Genomic DNA, 21,683 nt, shown 5'->3' with positions numbered 1-21,683 from the left:
CATTACTTATGGGATTATAACTCCTCCCTAACAGGAAGTGCAAGAGGATCACCCAAGCAGAGCTGCTATATAGCTCCTCCCCTCTACGTCATACCCAGTCATTCTCTTGCACCTAACTAAAGATAGGACGTGTGAGAGGACTGTGGTGTGTTAAACTTAGTTTTTATTTCTTCAATCAAAAGTTTGTTATTTTAAACGGCACCGGAGTGTGTTGTTTGTTCTCAGGCCATTCTGAGGAGTGAGGTAACTTCAGAACAGGGGATAGCATGCAGGGCCCACCTGCAAGGAGGTATGTGCAGTAAATTATTTTCTAAGGAATGGAATTGACTGAGAAAATACTGCTAATACCGATGTAATGTAAGTGCAGCCTTAAATGCAGTAGTAGCGACTGGTATCAGGCTGATATGTATGTATGTATACTCTGAGGTATTTCTGGGGAATGGAATTTCACTAAGAAAATACTGCCAATATTAAAGTAATATTTGAGCCTGCACTGCAGTGAAAGCGACTAGCAGCAGGCTTATTAATAACACTTCATAATTTTCAATTTTAAAACGTTTACTGGCATGTTAATCGTTTTTTCTGAGGTACTTGGTGATAAAACTTTATGGGCATGATTTTTACCACATGGCTGTCGTTTTTTTCTGCATAAAAACAGTTTACTGAGCTTCCCCACTGTTGTAATATGAGTGGGAGGGGCCTATTTTAGCGCTTTATTGCGCAGTAAAAATTTAGTCACAGTCTTCCTATTTCTTCCTCCATGATCCAGGACGTCTCTACAGAGCCCAGGGGTCTCCAAAACTAGTTTTGAGGGAGGTAATCAGTCACAGCAGACCTGTGACAGTGTGTTTGACTGTGATAAAAACGTTTATTATTTCAACTGTTATCCGTTTTGGGTATTAAGGGGTTAATCATCCTTTTGCTGGTGGGTGCAATCCTCTGCTAACTTTATACATTTTCTGTTAAAATTTGGTTGTTTTAACATATTTGGTTCATTGTTAATTCAACTGTGTCACATGTTTATGTTTCTTAAAGGCGCAGTAGCGTTTTTTTATATAGCTTGTAAATTTATTTAAAAGTTTTTTCCAAGCTTGCTAGTGTTATTGCTAGTCTGTTTAAACATGTCTGACACAGATGAATCTGTTTGTTCACTATGTTTAAAGGCCAATGTGGAGCCCAATAGAAATTTGTGCACTCAATGTATAGATGTTACTTTGAATAAAAGTCAAACTTTATATGTTAAAAAAATATCACCAGACAACGAGGGGGAAGTTATGCCGACTAACTCTCCTCACGTGTCAGTACCTTCGCCTCCCGCTCAGGAGGTGCGTGATATTGTGGCGCCAAGTACATCAGGGCGGCCCATACAAATCACTTTGCAAGACATGGCTAATGTTATGACTGAAGTACTATCTAAATTGCCAGAATTAAGAGGTAAACGCGATCACTCTGGGGTAAGAACAGAGTGCGCTGATAATAGTAGAGCCATGTCTGATACTGCGTCACAATTTGCAGAACATGAGGACGGAGAGCTTCATTCTGTGGGTGACAGATCTGATCCAAGTAAACTGGATTCAGAGATTTCAAATTTTAAATTTAAGCTTGAGAACCTCCGTGTATTACTAGGGGAGGTATTAGCGGCTCTGAATGATTGTAACACGGTTGCAATTCCAGAGAAAGTATGTAGGCTGGATAAATATTTTGCGGTACCGGCGTGTACTGACGTTTTTCCTATACCTAAAAGGCTTACAGAAATTGTTAACAAGGAGTGGGATAGACCCGGTGTGCCCTTTTCACCCCCTCCTATATTTAGAAAAATGTTTCCAATAGACGCCACCACACGGGACCTATGGCAGACGGTCCCTAAGGTGGAGGGAGCAGTTTCTACTCTGGCTAAGCGCACCACTATCCCGGTGGAGGATAGCTGTGCTTTTTCAGATCCAATGGATAAAAAGTTAGAGGGTTACCTTAAGAAAATGTTTGTTCAGCAAGGTTTTATATTACAACCCCTTGCATGCATCGCGCCTGTCACTGCTGCGGCGGCATTCTGGTTTGAGTCTCTGGAAGAGACCCTTAGCACAGCTCCATTGGATGAGATTATGAACAAGCTTAAAGCCCTTAAGCTAGCTAATTCATTTATTTCTGATGCTGTAGTACACTTAACCAAACTTACGGCTAAGAACTCCGGATTCGCCATTCAAGCGCGCAGAGCGCTGTGGCTTAAATCCTGGTCAGCTGATGTGACTTCTAAATTGCTTAATATTCCTTTCAAAGGGCAGACATTATTCGGGCCCGGCTTGAAAGAAATTATCGCTGACATTACTGGAGGTAAGGGCCATGCCCTGCCTCAAGACAGGGCCAAACCAAAGGCTAAACAGTCTAATTTTCGTGCCTTTCGTAACTTCAAGGCAGGAGCAGCATCAACTTCCTCCGCTCCAAGACAGGAAGGAACTGTTGCTCGCTACAGACAGGGCTGGAAACCTAACCAGTCCTGGAACAAGGGCAAGCAGGCCAGAAAACCTGCTGCTGCCCCTAAGACAGCATGAAGTGAGGGCCCCCGATCCGGAAACGTATATAGTGGGGGGCAGACTTTCTCTCTTTGCCCAGGCTTGGGCAAGAGATGTCCAGGATCCCTGGGCGTTGGAAATCATATCTCAGGGATATCTTCTGGACTTCAAAGCTTCTCCTCCACAAGGGAGATTTCATCTTTCAAGGTTATCAGCAAACCAGATAAAGAAAGAGGCGTTTCTACGCTGTGTACAAGACCTCTTACTAATGGGAGTGATCCACCCAGTTCCGCGGTCGGAACACGGGCAAGGATTCTATTCAAATCTGTTTGTGGTTCCCAAAAAAGAGGGAACCTTCAGACCAATCTTGGACTTAAAGATCCTAAACAAATTCCTAAGAGTTCCATCGTTCAAAATGGAAACTATTCGAACCATCTTACCCATGATCCAAGAGGGTCAGTACATGACCACAGTGGATTTAAAGGATGCCTACCTTCACATACCGATTCACAAGGATCATTACCAGTATCTAAGATTTGCCTTCCTAAACAGGCATTACCAGTTTGTAGCTCTTCCCTTCGGGTTAGCTACGGCTCCAAGAATCTTTACAAAGGTTCTGGGCTCTCTTCTGGCGGTACTAAGACCGCGAGGCATAGCGGTAGCTCCGTACCTAGACGACATTCTGATACAAGCGTCAAGTTTCCAAACTGCCAAGTCTCATACAGAGTTAGTTCTGGCATTTCTAAGGTCGCATGGGTGGAAGGTGAACGTAGAAAAGAGTTCTCTATTGCCACTCACAAGAGTTCCCTTTCTAGGGACTCTTATAGATTCTGTAGAAATGAAATTTACCTGACGGAGGACAGGTTATCAAAACTTCTAAATGCTTGCCGTGTCCTTCATTCCATTCAACACCCGTCAGTGGCTCAGTGCATGGAGGTAATCGGCTTAATGGTAGCGGCAATGGACATAGTACCATTTGCGCGCCTGCATCTCAGACCGCTGCAATTGTGCATGCTAAGTCAGTGGAATGGGGATTACTCAGATTTGTCCCCTCTGCTAAATCTGGATCAAGAGACCAGAGATTCTCTTCTATGGTGGCTTTCTCGGCCACATCTGTCCAAGGGGATGCCCTTCCGCAGGCCAGATTGGACGATTGTAACAACAGACGCCAGCCTTCTAGGTTGGGGCGCAGTCTGGAATTCCCTGAAGGCTCAGGGATCATGGACTCAGGAGGAGAGACTCCTTCCAATAAACATTCTGGAATTAAGAGCAATTTTCAATGCTCTTCTGGCTTGGCCTCAGTTAGCAACTCTGAGGTTCATCAGGTTTCAGTCGGACAACATCACGACTGTGGCTTACATCAACCATCAAGGAGGAACAAGGAGTTCCCTAGCGATGATGGAAGCCTCAAAGATAATTCGCTGGGCAGAGTCTCACTCTTGCCAACTGTCAGCGATCCACATCCCAGGTGTGGAGAACTGGGAGGCGGATTTTCTAAGTCGCCAGACCTTTCATCCGGGGGAGTGGGAACTTCATCCGGAGGTGTTTGCCCAACTGCTTCATCATTGGGGCAAACCAGATCTGGATCTCATGGCGTCTCGCCAGAACGCCAAGCTTCCTTGTTACGGATCCAGGTCCAGGGACCCGGGAGCGGTGCTGATAGATGCTCTGACAGCACCTTGGGTCTTCAACATGGCTTATGTGTTTCCACCTTTCCCGATGCTTCCTCGATTGATTGCCAGGATCAAACAGGAGAGAGCATCGGTGATTCTAATAGCGCCTGCGTGGCCACGCAGGACCTGGTATGCAGATCTAGTGGACATGTCGTCCTGTCCACCATGGTCTCTGCCTCTGAGACAGGACCTTCTGATTCAGGGTCCTTTCAAACATCCAAATCTAATTTCTCTGAGGCTGACTGCATGGAGATTGAACGCTTGATTCTATCAAAGCGTGGATTCTCGGAGTCAGTGATTGATACCTTAATACAGGCTAGGAACCCTGTTACCAGGAAAATTTACCATAAAATATGGCGTAAATACTTATATTGGTGCGAATCCAAGAGTTACTCATGGAGTAAGGTTAGGATTCCTAGGATATTGTCTTTTCTACAAGAGGGTTTAGAAAAGGGTTTATCTGCTAGTTCGTTAAAGGGACAGATTTCAGCTCTGTCTATCCTTTTACACAAACGTCTGGCAGAAGTTCCAGACGTTCAGGCTTTTTGTCAGGCTTTGGCTAGGATTAAGCCTGTGTTTAAGACTGTTGCTCCGCCGTGGAGCTTAAACTTAGTTCTTAACGTTCTGCAAGGTGTTCCGTTTGAACCCCTTCATTCCATCGATATCAAGCTGTTATCTTGGAAAGTTCTGTTTTTAATGGCTATTTCCTCGGCTCGAAGAGTCTCTGAGTTATCGGCCTTACATTGTAATTCTCCTTATCTGATTTTTCATTCAGACAAGGTAGTTCTGCGTACTAAACCTGGGTTCTTACCTAAGGTAGTCACTAACAAGAATATCAATCAAGAGATTGTTGTTCCATCATTGTGCCCTAACCCTTCTTCAAAGAAGGAACGACTTTTGCACAATCTGGACGTCGTCCGTGCCCTGAAATTTTATTTTCAGGCAACTAAAGATTTTCGTCAAACTTCTTCCCTGTTTGTCGTTTATTCTGGACAGAGGAGAGGTCAAAAAGCTTCGGCTACCTCTCTCTCTTTTTGGCTTCGTAGCATAATACGTTTAGCCTATGAGACTGCTGGACAGCAGCCTCCTGAAAGGATTACAGCTCATTCTACTAGAGCTGTGGCTTCCACTTGGGCCTTTAAGAATGAGGCCTCTGTTGAACAGATTTGCAAGGCTGCAACTTGGTCTTCACTTCACACTTTTTCAAAATTTTACAAATTTGACACTTTTGCTTCTTCGGAGGCTGTTTTTGGGAGAAAGGTTCTACAGGCAGTGGTTCCTTCCGTGTAAAGATCCTGCCTGTCCCTCCCGTCATCCGTGTACTTTTAGCTTTGGTATTGGTATCCCATAAGTAATGGATGACTCGTGGACTGACTACACTTAACAGGAGAAAATATAATTTATGCTTACCTGATAAATTCATTTCTCCTATAGTGTAGTCAGTCCACGGCCCGCCCTGTTTTTACGGCAGGTCTAAATTTTAATTAAACTCCAGTCACCACTGCACCCTATAGTTTCTCCTTTCTCGTATGGTTTCGGTCGAATGACTGGATATGACGTAGAGGGGAGGAGCTATATAGCAGCTCTGCTTGGGTGATCCTCTTGCACTTCCTGTTAGGGAGGAGTTATAATCCCATAAGTAATGGATGACCCGTGGACTGACTACACTACAGGAGAAATGAATTTATCAGGTAAGCATAAATTATATTTTTCATCATATCTTATAATTTACTATAAAAAAAATATAAAATATGAGGAAAAAATGGAAAAAAACACACTTTTTCTAACTTTGACCCCCAAAATCTGTTACACATCTGCAACCACCAAAAAACACTCATGCTAAATAGTTTCCAAATTTTGTCCTGAGTTTAGAAATACCCAATGTTTACATGTTCTTTACTTTTTTTTGCAAGTTATAGGGCAATAAATACAAGAAGCACTTTGCTATTTCCAAACCACTTTTTTTCAAACTTAGCGCTAGTTACATTGGAACACTGATATCTTCCAGAAATCCCTGAATATCCCTTGACATGTATATATTTTTTTTTAGAAGACATCCCAAAGTATTGATCTAGGCCCATTTTGGTATATTTCATGCCACCATTTCACCGCCAAATGCGATCAAATAAAAAAAATTGTTCACTTTTTCACACATTTTGTTACAAACTTTAGGTTTCTCACTGAATTTATTTACAAACAGCTCGTGCAATTATGGCACAAATGGTTGTAAATGCTTCTCTGGAATCCCCTTTTTTCATAAATAGCAGACATATATGGATTTGGTGATTTTGGTAATTAGAAGGCCGCTAAATGCCACTGCGCACCACACGTGTATTATGCCCAGCAATGAAAGGGTTAATTAGGGAGCTTGTAGGGTTAATTTTAGCTTTATTGTAGTGTAGTAGACAACCCTAAGTATTGATCTAGGCCCATTTTGGTATATTTCATGCCACCATTTCAACGCCAAATGCGATTAAATAAAAAAAAAAGTAAAATTTTTCACAATTTTAGATTTCTCACTGAAATCATTTACAAACAGCTTGTGCAATTATGGCACAAATGGTTGTAAATGCTTCTCTGGGATCCCCTTTGTTGAGAAATAGCAGACATACATGGCTTTGGCGTTGCTTTTTGGTAATTAGAAGGCCGCTAAATGCCGCTGCGCATCACACGTGTATTATGGCTAGCAGTGAAGGGGTTAATTAGGTAGCATGTAGGGAGCTTGCAGGGTTAATTTTAGCTTTAGTGTAGAGATCAGCCTCCCACCTGACACATTACACCCCCTGATCCCTCCCAAACAGCTCTCTTCCCTCCCCCACCCCACAATTGTCCCCGCCATGTTAAGTACTGGCAGAAAGTCTGCCAGTACTAAAAAAAAAAGCTATCCTTGATAAAAAATAAATTAAAAAAAGGCATATTTACATATGCTGCTCTGGAGGATCCCCCCTTAGCCCCCAACCTCCCTGATACCCCCCAAACAGCTTTTTACCCATCCCCCTCTAACTTATTAGTAGCCATCTTTGGTACTGGCAGCTGTCTGCCAGTACCCAGTTTATAGTAAAACATGTTTTTATTATTTTTTTTAAATAATTTTCTGTAGTGTAGCTTGCCCCCCCCCCCCAAAAGACCAACCCACCACCCCTCCCAGATCTCTTAGATCGACATATATTTAAATATATTTGGCAATCACTGCCACTTTTCTCCCATCATTTTTCTGTAGTGTAGCGGTTCCCACCCGCTTCCTACCCCCGCGCGCGCACTCTCGCGCGCACCCGGCGTTCCCGCCCACGATCCCGCCCCCCTCCACATCATACGGCCCATCGATGGCCGCCCACCCGCCTCCCAGACTGGCTCCCACCCACCAACGAAACCGGCCATCGATGTCCGGTACAGAGAGGGCCACAGAGTGGCTCTCTCTGCATCGGATGGCCAAGGGGGGTTATTGCAGGATGCCTCGATGTTGAGGCATCACTGCAATAACCGGAAAGCAGCTGGAAGCGAGCAGGATCGCTTCCAGCTGCTTTCCAGACCAAGGACGTACGCCACACGTCCTCGGTCATTAACTGTATTTTTTTTGAGGACGTGTGGCGTACGTCCTTGGTCGTTAAGGGGTTAAAGGGATAGGAAAGTCAAAATTAAACTTGCATGACTCAGATAGAGAATGCAATTTTAAGGCAGTTTGAAATTAACTTTTATTTTCAAATGTGCTTTGTTCTTTTTGTATCCCATGTTGAAAAGGAATGTGCACATATCCACTAGTGGGAGCTAACTGCTGATTGGTGACTGCTCACATTTGTCTCTTGTGATTGGCTAAAAGATTTGTTCAGCTAGCTGCCAGCAGTGCAATGCTGTTCGCTCAGCAAAAGATAACAAGATAGTGAAACAAATTTGATAATAGAAGTGAATTGGAAAGTTGTTTAAAATTGTATGTTCTATCCAAATCATGAAAAAAAAATTGGGGTTTTCCTGTCCTTTAAGAAACAAATGTAATGTATGTGTTTTACTAACACTCCACCTTCCCGTTCTTCTCTTGCAGCTTGCTCAAGAATATGATTTTCTTATCATTGAGGATGATCCCTATTATTTTCTTCAGTATAGCAAGGTAAACACTAACCTGTGTATTACTTCTGTAATTGTGTGACCATATGGATTTATGTGTGAGCAATTGTTCCAATTCTTTTGCTTTTCAGTGGAGCATATTTTTGAACTTCTATTGAGTACAGTGACTCTGGTCATAACCCTCTGGATGTAGCCCACGGTAGTGGTTGGTTAGACTGATTAGAGTGTTTAGAAATAGGAACATCTTAATTTAAATGACTATAACAGCTCTCAAAGGGAACTGGTAGTAATTCATTCAACTTAATTCATTCCTCTCAGGTCCCTTTTCAAATGAACCATTTATAAATAAGAACACAGACAACATTAATAGTTTTATACCATCATTTTTGCAAGTTTTAAAATAGATTTCTCTGGTGTCAGGAATCATTGTTTGAAAAGTTCAAAATTGCAAATACAGACTACTGAGAATGATAAACATAATACAACCACAATTTATGTCTATCCAGTAAAATTATGCAATTTTTTTTAATCCATTGACACCAAAATACTGTTTAAAACTTTTGAAACTTGAATTAATACCAAATTAAATAAAAAAAGGAAAATTATAAGTACAAGTATTATTTTAGCATTATTCATGTAGTAAATTAAGCTATAAAGCCACAAACAAATCTAGTAGCAAAGTAAAACATGTCTTTGTTAATGAAAAAAAATAACCTGAACAGAATCTTAAAGGGACACCAACCAATAAAGTAAACTATATCAATTATGTACTTTGTTAATACTTTGTTGCTTACAAATTTATAATTAAATCATCAATCAGTTTGCTTCATTTAAAAGGCCAAAGGTAAACTGACTAGATCATCACTCTCAGGTGCAAAAGCTGGACACTAATATGCATTTTTTCAGACATTTCACATATAAAGAAGAGGGCATCTAATTGCCATTTTGGAGTCAAGAGGCAAAATTGGAAATCCCTTAAATTTAGTTTTTGTGTTTTGACCTTTTTTTAGCTCAACAGAATTAACAGGAATGTGTTAAAGGCTGATTATTAATGGACTTGCAGCCTATACTACTATGTAACATTATCACCTCTTTAAGTTTTACTTCATGCATGTGCTTTCTGAAAAATGAGAGCATGCACGTTTAGCTATATGCACGGTGGGTCACTAGACCTATGATTGCTTCTCATTGTTTAAAAAAAAAAGCCTATTTCCTTGCATAAGGCAGGGAGAGTCCACGACTTCATTCCTTACTGTTGGGTAATACAACACCTGGCTACCAGGAGGAGGCAAAGACACCCCAGTCAAAGGCTTAAATATCCCTCCCACTTCCCCTATCCCCCAGTCATTCTTTGCCTTTCGTCACTATAGGAGGTGGCAGAAAAGTGTCAGAAGATTTGAATATTCCTGTAATGTGTATGTTCCCTTCAAGAAAGGACTGGAGTTTAAACTAATCATGTCAACCTCTCAGTGAGAGTATTGATGAAGGTTAGAGTCTGGAGATGCAGGGAAATTTTTTCTGCGAACCCATCCAGACTGTCACCTAACAGCTCCTGAGCAATCAGTGTTAACGAATTTCACTGCTTGCTGTTCCACACTCAAGTCCGAGCGTCGCTGCAAGACTGTCAAACTTGAGGGACTGTGCCTGTTCCACAGCATGGATCCTGGAGGGTAAGACCCTTTTTTATATACTCCTTTGCTATACAGGGTCACAGTGTGGTTCCTTTATGCCTCGATAGGGTCAAGGGTTAATATCTCCTTCAGGGAGATTATTTGAACAGCTAGATGTTATTTATAACTGCTTTCATGTGACAGTTTTTGGGCTCATAGACTGTGTGCTTTTGGCTTGGAACAAACTGGTTTAACTTTCGTTTTTGAGTGTTGCGCAGCTAATAATGTCTTAGCGCCTTTTTCATAGCAGGGGAAGGCCTGTCCTACACACCACGTGACCGGGTGCGGCCTTTTTATTTCCTACGATCCTGCTGGGGATCCTAAGGACAGCGTTTTCACTGTTAGCTGTCTGGGTCTAGGAGGTGGTGAGTGCCCCAGCCATTGGGATTATAAAGGTGCCGTTTTTTTAATAAAAGCGTTTTTTTTTTGTCTGTCCTTCTGTGGATATATATACTTAGCTATGGAGGTTCCGCTCCTTCTGTACTGATTAATAATTCCTGTTTATATTGTGAGGAGGCCATGGTTTGCCCACTTGCTCAATTTTGTTTCATTTGCCTAAGCACTGTTCTAAAGTCTAAGAAGGGAGACAAGCCTGCTAATAAAAAAGAAAATTTATTCTTACCTGGTAAATTTGTTTGTGGATGAGTCCACGGATTTCATCCTTGTGGGATATCGCCTCCTGGTCAGCAGGAGGAGGCAAAGAGCACCACAGCAGAGCTGTATATATAGCTCCTCCCTTCCCTCCCACTCCAGTCATTCGACCGAATTTAGGAAGAGAAAGGAAAAGCCAAGGTGCAGAGGTGACTGAAGTTTAACAAAAATAAAAATAAAGACCTGTCTCGAAAAAACGGGGTGGGCCGTGGACTCATCGTATCGTAAAAGAAACAAATTTATCAGGTAAGAATAAATTTCCTTTTCTTTTACAAGATACGATGAGTCCACGGATTTCATCCTTACTTGTGGGATACAATACCAAAGCTATAGTACACGGATGAAACGGGAGGGACAAGACAGAGAACCTGAACGGAAGGCACCACTGCTTGAAGAACTTTCTTCCCAAAAACAGCCTCAGACGAGGCAAAAGTATCTAATTTGGAAAATTTGGAAAAAGTGTGAAGAGACGACCAAGTTGCAGCTTTGCAAATCTGTTCAACAGAAGCATCATTTTTGAATGCCCATGAGGAAGCCACATCTCTAGTGGAATGAGTCGTAATTCGTGCAGGCGGCTGCTGTCTAGCAGTCTCATATGCAAACCGGATGATACCCTTCAGCAAAATGAAAGAGAGGTAGCCGTAGCTTTCTGACCCCTACACTTCCCAGAAAATACAATAAACAGGGAAGATGAGTGACAAAAATCTTTAGTGGCCTGTAAGTAAAACTTTAAAGCACGGACCACGTCCAAATTATGTAACAGCCTTTCCTTCTTAGAAGAAGGATTAGGACACAAGGAAGGAACAACAATTTCCTGATTAATATTTTTATTAGAAACAACCTTAGGAAGAAAACCAGGTTTGGTACATAACACCACCTTATCAGAATGGAAAATAGGATAAGGAGAATCACATTGTAATGGCGAAAGCTCAGAAACTCTGCGAGCAGAAGAAATAGCAACCAAAAATAAAACTTTCCAAGATAACAACTTAATATCTATGGAATGCATAGGTTCAAACGGAACCCCTTGAAGAACATTAAGAACTAAATTCAAACTCCAAGGAGGAGCAATTGGTCTAAAGACAGGCCTGATTCTAGTCAGAGCCTGACAAAAAGATTGAACATCTGGAACATCTGCCAGACGCTTGTGTAGCAAAATAGACAAAGCAGAAATCTGTCCCTTTAAGGAACTTGCTGACAACCCTTTCTCCAATCCTTCTTGGTGAAAAAACAATATCCTGGGAATCCTAACCCTACTCCATGAGTAGCCCTTGGATTCGCACCAATAAAGATATTTATACCATATCTTATGGTAAATCTTTCTAGTAACAGGCTTATGTGCCTGAATCAAGGTATCAATGACAGAATCAGAGAACCCTCGCTTAGATAAAATCAAGCGTTCAATCTCCAAGCAGTTATTCGCAGAGAAACTAGATTCGGATGATGGAAGGGTCCCTGAATGAGAAGGTCTTTCCTCAATGGAAGCTTCCACGGTGGCTAAGATGACATGTCCACCAGATCAGCATACCAAGTCCTGCAAGGCCACGCAGGAGCGATGAGGATCACTGAAGCCCTCTCCTGTTTGACTCGAGCAATCACCCGGGGAAGGAGAGCAAATGGAGGGAACACATAAGCTAGGTTGAACGACCAAGGCATCTATCAGTTCGGCCTGGGGATCCCTGGACCTGGACCCGTATCTAGTAAGCTTGGCATTCTGACGAGATGCCATAAGATCCAACTCCGGCCTGCCCCATCTGAGAATCAGATTGGCAAATACCTCCAGATGGAGTTCCCATTCCCCCTGATGAAAAGTCTGTCTGCTAAGAAAATCTGCTTCCCAGTTTTCCACTCCTGGGATTTTGTTTTGCCGACAGATAACAAGAGTGAGCCTCCGCCCACTGAATTATCTTGGCTACTTCTGTCATCGCTAAGGAACTCCTTGTTCCTCCCTGATGATTGATGTAAGCTACAGTCGTAATGTTGTCCGACTGGAATCTGATGAACTTGGCCAAAGCCAACTGAGGCCAAGCCTGAAGAGCATTGAATATTGCTCTCAACTCTAGGATATTGATGGGAAGTAGAGACTCCGATTGAGTCCATACACCCTGAGCCCTCAGGGAGTTCCATACTGCTCCCTATCCTATTAGACTGGCGTCCGTTGTCACTATCACCCATGAGGGTCTGCGGAAGCATGTCCCCTGGGACAGATGATCCATCAACAACCACCATAGAATAGAGTCCCTTGTCTCCTGATCTAGAGCCCTATTTGAAGAGACAAATTTGTATAATCTCCATTCCACTATCTGAGCATGCTCAGTTGCAGAGGTCTGAGATGAAAACGAGCAAACGGAATGCTGTCCATTGCCGCTACCATCAATCCAATTGCCTCCATGCACTGAGCCACTGTCCCTCCCTTGAAATTTCGAAAGGAATGAAAATTACTCTGTCGCCCTCTCTGTTTGGACTTTTTATCCTGAGGGAGGAGATGACCCTTGCCTCCCGTTATGTCAGAAATGATCTCCTTCAAGTCAGGCCCGAACAGGGTCTTCCCCTTGTAAGGAATAGCCAAAAGCTTAGATTTGGATGGCACATCCACAGACCAAGATTTTAACCATAAAGCTCTGCGTGCTAAGATGGCAAAGCCTGAACTCTTAGCTGCCAATTTAGTAATCTGCAGGGAAGCATCCATAATAAATAAATTAGCTAACTTAAGAACTTTAATCCAATCCTGTATCTCTTCCAAAGGAGTCTCAGTCTTAAGAGACTCTTCCAGAGCATCAAACCAATAAGCGGCCGCAGTGGTGACTGTGACAATGCAAGCCGCAGGTTGTAACAGGAATCCCTGATGAACGTAAAGTTTCTTAAGGAGACCCTCCAATTTCTTATTCCTTAAACGCACAACTCTCCGCAATAGGAATAGTAGTACGCTTTGCCATAGTAGAAACAGCACCCTCAACCTTAGGGACTGTCTGCCAAGAATCTCTAATAGCATCGGCTATAGGATACATTTTTTTTTTTAAACTGGAGGAGAGAAGGGAATACCTTGTCTCTCCCATTCTTTTGCAACAATCTCTGAAGTCCTAATAAGATGGAACTTCCAAATATCTGTCTAACTTACTCAATTTTTCTGGAGGGACCACTATTGAGTCACAATCATCCAGAGTAACCAACACCTCCCTCAGTAATAAACGGAGGTGCACAAGCTTAAGCCTGAAAGAAACAATGTCAGAGTCAGTCAGAGGTAAAACACTCCCTGAGTCAGACAGTTCATCTTCTGAGAGTACCGCAGTACTCTCCAACTCAGAACCCCGGGAGGGTACGTCCGTAATTGCCATCATAGAATCAAAGGCAGAATTTACTACATAGTTGTCCTGTCTTGAACGCTTGCCGTGCGATATGGGAAATTTAGCCAAAACATCAGAAAGTGTAGAGGACATCACTGCAGCTATATCTTTTAATGTAAAAGCTGCAGAAACTGGTGAAATACAAGGTCCCGCTTGAGCGGGTGTTAAGGGCTGTGACGCTTGGGGAGAAAGCTGCGGCATGCTCTGCATCTCATCTGTAGACTCTTGAGAAGCATTCAACTTAGTCAAAGATTTGTCAAAAAGAATTTTGTCTCTAAAATGCAAGGCCCTCTCAATACATGAGGGACAAAATGGAGCAGGGGGTTCCACAGTGGCATCCAAACACATAGAACACGCCACAGTTGGGATATCATCAGTATCCATGATAATAGAAAGCAAGAAGCAAATTGGTCAAAAGAATAGGCTCTTAACTTAGCCAATTAGCATAAAAATAGCAGCACAGACTAAAAATCCGTCAGAGAATTTTAGGACTGATCAGATACTGCCCCTTTAAATATAAACATTCAGTCGCTGAAAGAATGAACAATATAAGCCTCTGCAAAATAAATACTTTATTCAGTACCTCGCCTCAACAGCTCTGCTGAGGCGCCTACCTGCCCCCACGGTCCTCCGACCACACTGAAAAGACGAACCGGATGAATCACAGACAACGTCTAAGACCACTCTCTCACTGTCACCATGCTGTTGCGGCGATAAACGTAGCCTGTCAGCAGCAAAAAGACAAGCGCACCAAGCAAGTCCCGCCCATCGTGGGCGTTGCATTAGCACACACTCCGCGCGGCAAGGAACTTCCAATTTTGATGGAGTCCTCAGCGCGGCCTGAAAGCCGCTTCTCTAACCGCCAAAATACTACGTCTGTACTCAAGAAAAAACCGGAGTAACACACAGCCGCAAACCGGAGTCCTATAATAAGACTCTGTTAACCCCAGCGTCCCAAGTATAAGCACCTCTTACACAAGCCCCAGTCTTAGGATCACATAGACCTCAGTCCATTCTGAGGTAGCCAGTGTCTCAGAAAATGAAAGACTGCACTTACCTCAGTGCTGATTAACAGCATGAGAAGTCCCACCGGATCAAGAGGTCTTCTCCCTCCGGCAGCTCTGTGGACACAGAAGGGCCTTAGTTAATATCTGCTAAGACCATCAGTATACAAAGGGCAGCACTAGTATGGGAGGCACAGTGAGGGTAAAACCCCACCAGTTCCCATTGCTTTAAAGCCACCTGTAGCTCTACTCTAGAGGCTGACAAGGATTACGGCTACATCCTATAGTAAAATAGCACACTTTGGTACCATTTTAAAAATAATAAACTCTTGATTGAAGAATCTAAACTAACACCTCACTTTACCTCTTCCTTTCACTAACACAGGCAAAGAGAATGACTGGGGTGGGAGGGAAAGCTCTGCTGTGATGCTCTTTGCCTCCTCCTGCTGACCAGGAGGCGATATCCCACAAGTAAGGATGAAATCCGTGGACTCATCGTATCTTGTAAAAGAATACTAAAATTGCTGGTTTTCAATCTGACATGGATACATTTAATCAATGTGATGTATATAAATGCTTTGGGATTATCTTTAAAAAAAACAATTGCGTTATCTAAGAAATTAGTGATACAAACCAAACACACGAAATTCCTTAGAGACCAGAAAGATTACACACAGGGGGTAGTATATGTATGGTGTCGTCGCCAGAGGAATATCTCATGGTTTAATGCTGATAATCAGGAAGCCTCTAAAGGGGGTAAGAACAGAAATAAGACACACCATAATAGAAATAATAGACAAAAGTCTGGTAACTTCACACCTGAACCCCCTAAAAAAGTTACCTTCTCTAATTCAGAAGTGGAGACCTCAGATGAGGATAGATGATCCTCCAGCTTTGAAGGGGTATCAGGTGATGAACATCAGGAGGAGAGGAACAAACACTAAATAAAGTTACACACAAACATACAGGCACTAACAGCAAAGGCATACTAAAGGGCCTCAGTAATCAGGGGGTGAGACCTAAAACAGATAGTGGCAGGACTGAGGTTATAGCTTCTTCAAGCACAACACAGTCCTCTAGCTCACAGGTTTTTTTACGGGGCCCAAAAGCAATACCAAGGAGGAGGGAGACAGGACCAAGTAAGTGCAGCTATGTCAATGAGAAGTGTGGATCAACCCAGATACCAGCTGAGGGCCAAAGACAACAACAACAAAAAACAAATAAATACCAGTAAACATGGTAATTAATATTTTTATGAATTGTCAGAGGTTGAATGTAAGGTACTTAATTATGGTCTGGGCTTTGTCCCTACAAAGAGTTTTGATTTATTCCAGACTATATTAGATGTAAATAAGTTGGTTCCGTGACCTCACTCTTTGTAAATTCTATTATGAATAAGATACCCCAGATTGTAGGCCCTTGAGAACTGTTTCCCCAGTATCAGGATCAAATTCTGAACTGACTTTCAAGGATACCTGTACTCTGGTGTCCCTTGAGGGTTTACAGAATGATGCCAATGCTAATGATGGTCCATTATCAAGTGTTAGGTTGCCCAGTCTCAGGTCTAGATCCACCTTCTATCCCATTCCGGCTAGGGTGAAGGCATTGGAGGTTTTCCATCAACGTGTCGTAGAGGACCTTACTGAACTATCCAAAATTTACTAGGGGTGGGCCAAATAACCTGACAATAAAGGAAAAAGAGGCTGTGGTAGGGCTACAGAATAACAAGCACATTATGATTAGGCAGTCGGACAAAGGGGGAAGCGTGGTTGTCATGAATAGAAGCAGTTATTTGGACAAGGCTCACAGACAACTGAATGATATGGACACATATTTAAAGTTACCAGGTGATCAGACTACTGGGTTTTCTAGGGAACTTAGGCATCTTGTCAATGAGGCAGTGAAAGAGGGTTTAATGGATCATCAAACAGCTGATCACCTTTTGGTGAACAACCCAGTCATTCCCATCTTCCACCACCTCCCCAAGGTGCATAAGAGCCTAAGTATTGTTAAGGGTAGGCCCATAGTAGCTGGTATAGGTTCTCTTACGGAACCCCTTTCTAAATGTGTGTATCTTTTTCTCCAACCCTTGGTTCCTAGACTCCCCAGTTATATACGTGACACTACCCATACACTTCACATTATGGAGGGCATATGGTGGAGGGAGGAGTACAGTTGGTTAACAGTTGATGTTGTATCACTGTACTCCTCCATCCCCCATGAATATGGCCTGGAGGCTATTTAATTTTTTCTGGATCTCTATACTGACTTAGCTACCAATATAAAAATTTTTATGGTAAAGGCAGTGAGATTTTTGTTGGAGCACAACTTCTTTCTGTTTCAAGGACACTACTATTTCCAGAGACACGGCACTGCCATGGAAGCAAAGTTTGCTCCCTTCTACGCCAACCTGTGTATGGGTTGGTGGGAGAGGACCCACGTCTATGGAGGTAGTGATGTCCCTCTATCTGATCATATCATCAAATATGTAAGATTAATTAATGATTTGTTACCTTAGATGGTTCATTCCAGAAGGAGAGCAGAGATCTCAGTAATAGACTCAGGAGTAGGGGATACCCTAAGGATGTTATCAGTAAAGCTTTTTTTTTTAGTGAAACAAATGGGTAGACAATATCTTTTCTCAAAAGAGCCCAAAAATACTCGGAAGGAATATGCCACTGATCAGACCAAAACAAAATTTGTAACCTCCTTCTCTAATCCGTATGGGCAGATTTGCAGAATCATCAATAAAAATATACTTATGAGTGACAAGCAACTGAGAGGTACCATTGATAAAGGTTGCATGTGTGTAGCAAAAAGAAATGTCTCCCTTGGTAATATGCTTTCTCCCAGTTTTCTAAAAGAGAATAAGTCCCAGAGTTCTTGGCTTTATCACAATGGTACATATAGAAGTGGCAGGAGAACATATACTTCATGTGACCATATTCAGGTCTCTAACAAGTTTACCTCCAGTCATTCTGGTCAGGAATTAAATACCAAGGGATGCATTAACTGCATATGTGAATATGTCATCTATTTGATATAATGCACCTAGTGTCACAAATCCTATGTGGGTAGAACTACTAGAAGTAGGCACCCGCATTAAGGAACACCTTTCCTATATCTCTGGAGAGAGGGCTTGTTCTGTCCTCTCCAGACATTTTCTAGAGGTACATAGGAAGGATGTTAGCACATTCAAATGGAAAGCGATCGAACGCAGAGATAATTGTCTGTGTATCAATAAATATGTATTATTTTTTTTTACTCGCCCCCTAAAGCTTAAATTGTCCCCTGTGGCTAACTTATTCTAATTAATTAAATGGGAGGCATGTTTTGCTAGGTGTTTTTCACATAGTCATGGTTCTCATTATATAGGGTTACAAGCACATATGTAAGTTAGACATGTGTTAATCATTTGCTTGCAGAGATGTAATATGTCATTCCATTATGGCTACACAGCAATATGTCTATATGCATCTTATTGTATCAGCTGAGCAATTATGGAGGAAGTTGTACTAGATGTTAGGTTGTGTCTGTTTATAGTCCCTGTATTTAATGTACAGGGTCATATATACCTTCAGCTATTACAGACATTTATGCGTCAATTATGTTGTAAATCACATTATGAATCTATAGCAACATGTCTTTATTCAATTCATTATACTATCTGTGTGAATACGGAGTGTATCTATGGGACTGCATTTTTCTGTTACCACTCGCTCCTTGCCTATATTCTTTCTCTTGTTAAGTGTATCCAGTCCACGGATCATCCATTACTTATGGAATATATTCTCCTTCCCAACAGAAAGTTGCAAGAGTCCACCCACAGCAAAGCTGCTATATAGCTCCTCCCCTAACTGCCATATTCAGTCATTCTCTTGCAAGCCTCAACATAGGGAGGTTGTGAGAGTCTGTGGTGATTTATACTTAGTTTATTCTTCAATCAAAAGTTTGTTATTTTTAAATGGCACCGGAGTGTGCTGTTTTTCTCAGGCAGTATTTGGAAGAAGAATCTGCCTGCGTTTTTCTATGATCTTAGCAGACGTAACTGAGATCCATTTGCTGTTCTCACACATTCTGAGGAGTGAGGTACTTCAGAGGGGGAATGGCGTGCAGGTTTTCCTGCAGATAAGGTATGTGCAGTAAAATATTTTTCTAGGAATGGAATTGACTAAGAAAATACTGCTGATACCGAAGTAATGTAAGTAAAGCCTTAAATGCAGCGATAGCGACTGGTATCAGGCTTATTAATAGAAATACATACTCTTATAAAAATGTGTTTTAAAACGTTTGCTGGCATGTTTAATCGTTTTTTAACGTACATTGGTGATAACACTGTAATGTTGGCATAGCCTTAAATGCAGTAAAAGCGACTGGTATCAGGCTTATTAATAGAGATACATACTTTTGTAAAAATGTGTTTTAAAACGTTTGCTGGCATGTTTAATCGTTTTTAACATATGTTTGGTGATAAAACTTATTGGGGCCTAAGTTTTTTTCCACATGGCTGGCTTAAATTTCGCATAGAAACAGTTAACTGAAGCTTCCCACTGTTGTAATATGAGTGGGAGGGGCCTAATTTAGCGCTTTTTTGCGCAGTTAAAATTACAAAATGAATTATCCAGATTCCCTCAGCAGTCCCATGAATACTACAGGACATTTCTAAAGGGCTAGAAAGACTTCCAAAATCGTTTATAGGGAAGGTAATCCACAGCTCTGCTGTGGCAGTTTTGTTGTGTCTGTTTTTAAAAACGTCTATGTCGTTTTTTTTATCTGTTTTTTGCATTAAGGGGTTAATCATCCATTTGCAAGTGGGTGCAATGCTCTGTTACCTTATTACATGTACTGTAAAAATTTCGTTTGTTTTACTGCCTTTTTTCACTGTTTTTCAAATTTTGTCGTGGGGGTAGTTATGCCGACTAACTCTCCCACGTGTCAGACCTTTTGACTCCCGCTTCAGGGACTCACGCTCAAATGGCGCCAAGTACATCAAGGGGGTCCATAGCGTTTATTTTACAAGACATGGCAAAGGTGGTGAATAACACTCTGGCAGCAGTATTAGTCAGACTACCTGAAATGAAAGGAAAGCAGATAGCTCTGGGGGTAGATACAGAGCATACAGACGCTTTAAGAACCATGTATGATACTGCCTCACAATATGCTTAGTCTGTGGGTGATTTTTCTTCTGTTAAGTGTGATCAGTCCACGGGTCATCATTACTTCTGGGATATTACTCCTCCCCAACAGGAAGTGCAAGAGGATTCACCCAGCAGAGTTGCATATAGCCCCTCCCCTCTACGTCACCCCCAGTCATTCTCTTGCACCCAACGACTAGATAGGATGTGTGAGAGGACTATGGTGATTTTATTTAGTTTATTTCTTCAATCAAAAGTTTGTTATTTTTTTAATAGCACCGGAGTGTGTTATTCCTTCTCTGGTAGAGTTTGAAGAAGAATCTACCAGAGTTTTTACTATGATTTTAGCCGGAGTTGTTAAGATCATATTGCTGTTTCTCGGCCATCTGAGGAGAGGTAAACTTCAGATCAGGGGACAGCGGGCAGTTTATTCTGCAAAAAGGTATGTAGCAGTTTTTATTTTCTAACAATGGAATTGCTGAGAAAATCCTGCCATACCGACTTTATATCATGTATGTATAATTTACATTTTAGTATTCTGGGGAATGGTACTTCACTGGAATTACACTGTGTATATAAGATTTTAGCCTAATAGAAATACAACAGGCTTTTTAATAATTCTTAATTATGTTAAACGTTTTTGCTGGAATGTAAAATCGTTTTCATTTTCTGAGGTACTGGGTGAATAAAATGTTTGGGCACTATTTTTCCACTTGGCAGTTGCTGGATCTAATTATGACAGTTTTTAATCTCTCTCACTGTTGTGTGTGAGGGGGTGGGACCTTTTTTTGGCGCTTTTGCTACGCATCAAAATCTAACTTCTCTGAAGCTGACTGCTTGGAAATTGAACGTTTGATTTTATCAAGACGTGGGTTTTCTGAGTCAGTTATTGACACCTTAATACAGGCTAGGAAGCCTGTTACCAGAAAGATTTACCATAAAATATGGCGTAAATACTTATATTGGTGTGAATCCAAAGGTTACTCTTGGAGTAAGGTTAGGATTCCTAGGATATTGTCTTTTCTACAAGAAGGTTTAGAAAAGGGTTTATCTGCTAGTTCATTAAAGGGACAGATCTCAGCTCTGTCTATTCTGTTACACAAACGTCTGTCAGAAGTGCCAGACGTTCAGGCTTTTTGTCAGGCTTTAGCGAGGATTAAGCCTGTGTTTAAGACTGTTGCTCCACCATGGAGTTTAAATCTTGTTCTTAACGTTTTACAGGGCGTTCCGTTTGAACCCCTCCATTCCATTGATATAAAGTTGTTATCTTGGAAAGTTCTATTTTTAATGGCTATTTCATCGGCTCGAAGAGTCTCTGAATTATCAGCCTTACATTGTGATTCTCCTTATTTGATTTTTCATTCGGATAAGGTAGTTCTGCGTACTAAACCTGGGTTCTTACCCAAGGTAGTCACTAACAGGAATATCAATCAAGAGATTGTTGTTCCATCTTTGTGTCCAAATCCTTCTTCAAAGAAGGAACGTCTTCTGCACAATCTGGATGTAGTTCGTGCCCTAAAATTTTACTTACAGGCAACTAAAGAATTTCGACAGACGTCTTCCCTGTTTGTCGTTTACTCTGGTCAGAGGAGAGGTCAAAAAGCTTCTGCTACCTCTCTCTCTTTTTGGCTTCGTAGCAT

At 41.8% G+C, this 21,683-nt stretch overlaps 1 protein-coding gene across 2 annotated transcripts in view; it reads left to right on the top strand.

Annotated features, from left to right (window-relative positions):
- AADAT (aminoadipate aminotransferase) overlaps positions 1–21,683 on the top strand; it is a 269,306-nt gene that overhangs the window by 147,146 nt on the left and 100,477 nt on the right. For both annotated transcript variants that reach the window (XM_053703826.1, XM_053703828.1), the window contains exon 7: positions 8,217–8,282. In XM_053703826.1, the coding sequence (XP_053559801.1) occupies positions 8,217–8,282 (66 nt within the window). The remainder of the gene's footprint in view (positions 1–8,216; positions 8,283–21,683) is intronic.

The sequence above is a fragment of the Bombina bombina genome, chromosome 2 (genome assembly GCF_027579735.1).
Source record: "Bombina bombina isolate aBomBom1 chromosome 2, aBomBom1.pri, whole genome shotgun sequence".
Taxonomy (NCBI): Eukaryota; Metazoa; Chordata; class Amphibia; order Anura; family Bombinatoridae; genus Bombina; species Bombina bombina.
This window is presented reverse-complemented; position numbering and strand designations above follow the sequence as displayed.